General features: G+C 47.5%; 1 protein-coding gene across 1 annotated transcript; it reads left to right on the top strand.

Annotated features, from left to right (window-relative positions):
* Nucleotides 1–1,289: 1,289 nt before the first annotated feature.
* LOC149525311 (uncharacterized) lies at nucleotides 1,290–3,742 on the top strand. The gene has a single exon (XM_089776352.1). The coding sequence runs from the start codon at nucleotides 1,826–1,828 to the stop codon at nucleotides 3,254–3,256; it is 1,431 nt and encodes a 476-aa protein (XP_089632478.1). The 5' UTR covers nucleotides 1,290–1,825; the 3' UTR covers nucleotides 3,257–3,742.

The raw sequence follows: 3,742 nt of genomic DNA, 5'->3' as shown, positions 1-3,742 counted from the left end.
AGCCAAGGTCGTCTCCTCGCAGGATACGCTGTGGTATCACCCTCTGAAACCCTAGAAGCTGCGCCTTTACCTTCTGTGACCTCACCACAAGTTGCTGAACTAGTTGCCCTAACCTGCGCTTGCTTTCTGGCTGAGGGATGCTCCGCCACCATTTATACTGATTCTCGATATGCTTTTGGGGTTGTACATGACTTTGGCACCCTCTGGCAAGCTCAGGGTTTCCTTACCTCTGCTGGTACCCCTATCAAGAATGGCCCCTACATTTCTGCTCTCCTGTATGCAGTTTTACTCCCATCTGCCTTAGCTATTGTTAAGTGCCCTGGCCACTCCACAGCAGATACTGATGTTGCTAAGGGTAATGCATTTGCTGATGCAGCTGCTAAACATGCTGCTGCCATAGAACCTTCCCCAGATGCGTTTCTCGGTTCCCTTTCTGTTTCTGTACCATCCCTTTCCAAACTCACCCTGCTCCAAGACTCTGCCCCAGAAACAGAAAAAGACTCCTGGGTCGCCCAGGGTTGCTCTCTACACCCTGATTCCCTTTGGCGCTCGCCTAGTGGTGCCTTTGTGGCCCCCTTCTCGCTCTACCCAGCTTTGGCCGCCCTGCTACACGGCGTTTCGCATGTCGGAAAGGAGGGTATGATCTCTGCTGTAACTAAGGCAGGATGGTGGGCCCCCCATTTCAGCTCTTTTGCAGCTCGCCACTGTGCCGCCTGTACCACTTGCCAAAGCTACAATGTTGGCAAACCTGTAAAGGTAGCTCAAGGGTTCCGAGGCCTGCCCCAGGCACCGTTCTTGCATTGGCAGCTTGATTTTGTACAAATGCCTAAGTGTCAACGCTATGAATTCATTCTGGTTATGGTATGCTTATTTTCGGGCTGGATTGAAGCCTTTCCTTGTCGCAAAGCTGATTCACTGTCTGTTGCCAAATGTTTGTTAAATCATATTATGCCTGCCAAAGGAATTCCTGCCACTTTGTCCAGTGACCGGGGTACACATTTTACTGGACAACTTGTTCAGCACCTGGATCGTGTATTACATGTCACGCACTTGCTGCACTGTCCCTACCACCCACAGAGCGCAGGTGCAGTTGAAAGACGAAATGGCATGCTAAAAAATAAGCTTGCAAAAATTTGTGACTCTACAGGGTTAAGCTGGCCAGCAGCCTTACCATTGGCCCTTATGGAAATTCGATCCACCCCATCCCAGAGACATAAATTAAGTCCTTTTGAAATTGTTATGGGGCGCCCTATGTGAACAATGGCTACCATTACTCCAGTCTCAGACTTGAACTTGACTCACAGTACACTCCTTCAGTACTGCAAGGGACTAATGCAAGCTGTAAGTCACTTCCATTCACAGGTTCGAGCCGCCTGGCCAACCGAACCCACCTCTGACGCCTGCCACACCCTCGAGACAGGTGATTGGGTCTACATACGACACCACCAACGAAAACACGCCTTGGAACCCCGGTGGAAGGGCCCACATCAGGTGCTGCTCACTACCCAGACGGCTGTTAAGCTATCCGGCATAGCAGCATGGATACATGCTTCTCAGTGTAAGAAGGCACCACCCCCAGCAGACCAGCCATCGCCTCAGGACCACGCAGAGTCAATTTTGACTCCAGAAGAAGACGTAGAGGAACAGCTTGCAATACCTTACAACCTACGTTCACGTAAGGGTTGCCTGAAGCAGACGACAACCAAAAGCAAGGCCCAAGAAGAAGCAGCAGTGAGCCTAGCGCCTGCTGCCTGGCGGACATAAAACCGTGACTGCGGTTCCCTCAGCTGAGGTTGTCAGAACCAAAAAGGGTCTTGCCTCCAGCATGTGCCTCTGGTGGGGCCTGTTCCTCGGCTACTGGTGTCTTAAGGTCTGGGGAATCCACAATGACAATGACAATTCTTTTATCCACCAGCAAGTATGGATCGCTCAGACCCTTAATATCTCTAATTGCTGGGTCTGCAGCCACATCCCAGCCCACTCACAAGCTGGTGTTCCTGTCTTGGCAATCCCACTTAATTCCCCAGGCCTCACCGGAGGACCTCATCCGTTTAACAAGACATGGAACAGTAATGACACTTGGGAAGCAGTAGGAATAAATGTATCTAAATGGATAAGCGTGGTGGAGGGAAAAGGTCACTGGTGTTGGGTGTGTAATGGGACGGGGCTGAATCTGGGGAGGAGCAGTTGTCTTCAGCATATTGTAACCAATGGTGTATGGGATTATTCAAACAAGATTGAAAAATGGAGGACCGGGTATGGGGATATGAATTTTTTCTCAACCTGGGATCAAACAGGGAAATCACTCTCCTGCTCCCGCTACAGCCACCCTAGTGAGAACAGTACACTCTTTCAATGCCATGCAAATAACACCACTCCCCGTAAGGAGAATCACCGTGTGCCCTTCGGGGGATATTACTCCTCCTTTGTAGACACCTATATGGCAAAGGGGTGCAACCGACCCTTCCCGGCTTTGATAGGGCATCATTGGGTCTGTGGGACAAAGGCCTATACCACATTACCAGTTAACTGGTCAGGTATCTGTTATCCCGCCCAACTCTTCCCACAATTCCGAGTGTTAGAGTCCTTCCCACGAGAACGCCTCCGTAATTTTAGGCGAAAAAGAAGGGACCTGTCGGATGCCCAATGGTATGTGAATCACATAAGCCCTTTAACTTGGGAAGAGGCTATTGGTGGTTCCTTTATCCCACTTGGGGGAGTAATACATCATGCAAAAAGGCTTCTGAGGTTACAAGCAGTAGTTGAAATCATGGCAAATGAAACTGGAGAAAGTTTAAGGGCCCTGGCCAAAGAAACGGGAGCGATCAGACAAGTGGTCCTCCAAAACCGTCAAGCATTGGATATAGTGCTGGCAGCAAAAGGAGGCACCTGTGCTCTCATTGGCAAAGAATGTTGTGTATATATACCAGACAACACCAATGATGTAATAGATCGCGCTAACTACTTAGAGAAGATTGCATATCTTCCTCACGAAGAGCCAAGTTCCCTGTGGAAATGGCTGAGTAACTTGTTCAATTTCTCTGGCATAGGAAACTGGTTGTTTCAGGGAGCCCTGACTATCCTATTTGGGATCTTAATGATTTTTGTATGTTTTCAGTTAATCTCCTGTTGTATCCAAAACTGTGCAAAACATATCACACAGCTAGCTACCCCTCACCAGAGTGCTAATCTGATGATTTTAAATATCACTGATGAACAGAGAGACAAAGAACGGTTAATGCAAGGAACCCAGTAATTGTTGGTCATAGGCGAAGCTTGACCAAAAGGAGGGATTGTGAAAGTAGAAAGAATTATACTGTAAGAAAAAGATGAATTGTGCTGTAATAATGGAATAAGTTGAAGGAATTCTGTTTGTCTTTTTAAGAGGAAGAAGAAAAGTATGTTAATGTTGATTGTAGGTATGCAGATCAAGGTGCTAGCCAATTTGGGCCTGAGTTTAACAGGAAAAGAAACATTAGGTGTTAGACAGGAAACAATTCCAGATAATCAGGGAGATATAGCCAGGAGATTGCTGTGTGCTTAATATTGAAATGAAGAGTACTTGAGTAGCCTCACACTAATTATGTGAAGTTTTGCCCCCCTTTTAATCCTGTTAATTTTGGCTTTCTTTTGACTGTATAAATCAAGAGGTTTGAACCTTGTATGGTACTCACATTTCCTCCATGCATTCTAGCAAAGCTTTGCAGAATAAACAGAGCAGTCTGCCAAATCTGTGAGTCCT

The sequence above is a fragment of the Pelodiscus sinensis genome, chromosome 2 (genome assembly GCF_052426305.1).
Source record: "Pelodiscus sinensis isolate ZL-2025 chromosome 2, ASM5242630v1, whole genome shotgun sequence".
NCBI classification, from domain to species: Eukaryota; Metazoa; Chordata; order Testudines; family Trionychidae; genus Pelodiscus; species Pelodiscus sinensis.
Note: the sequence above shows the minus strand (reverse complement) of the source record. Positions and strands in the feature narration are given on the sequence as shown.

Coding starts and splice junctions, on each gene's coding strand:
- LOC149525311 (XM_089776352.1), top strand. CDS start 1,826: ATGTGCCTCTGGTGGGGCCTGTTCCTCGGCTACTGGTGTCTTAAGGTC.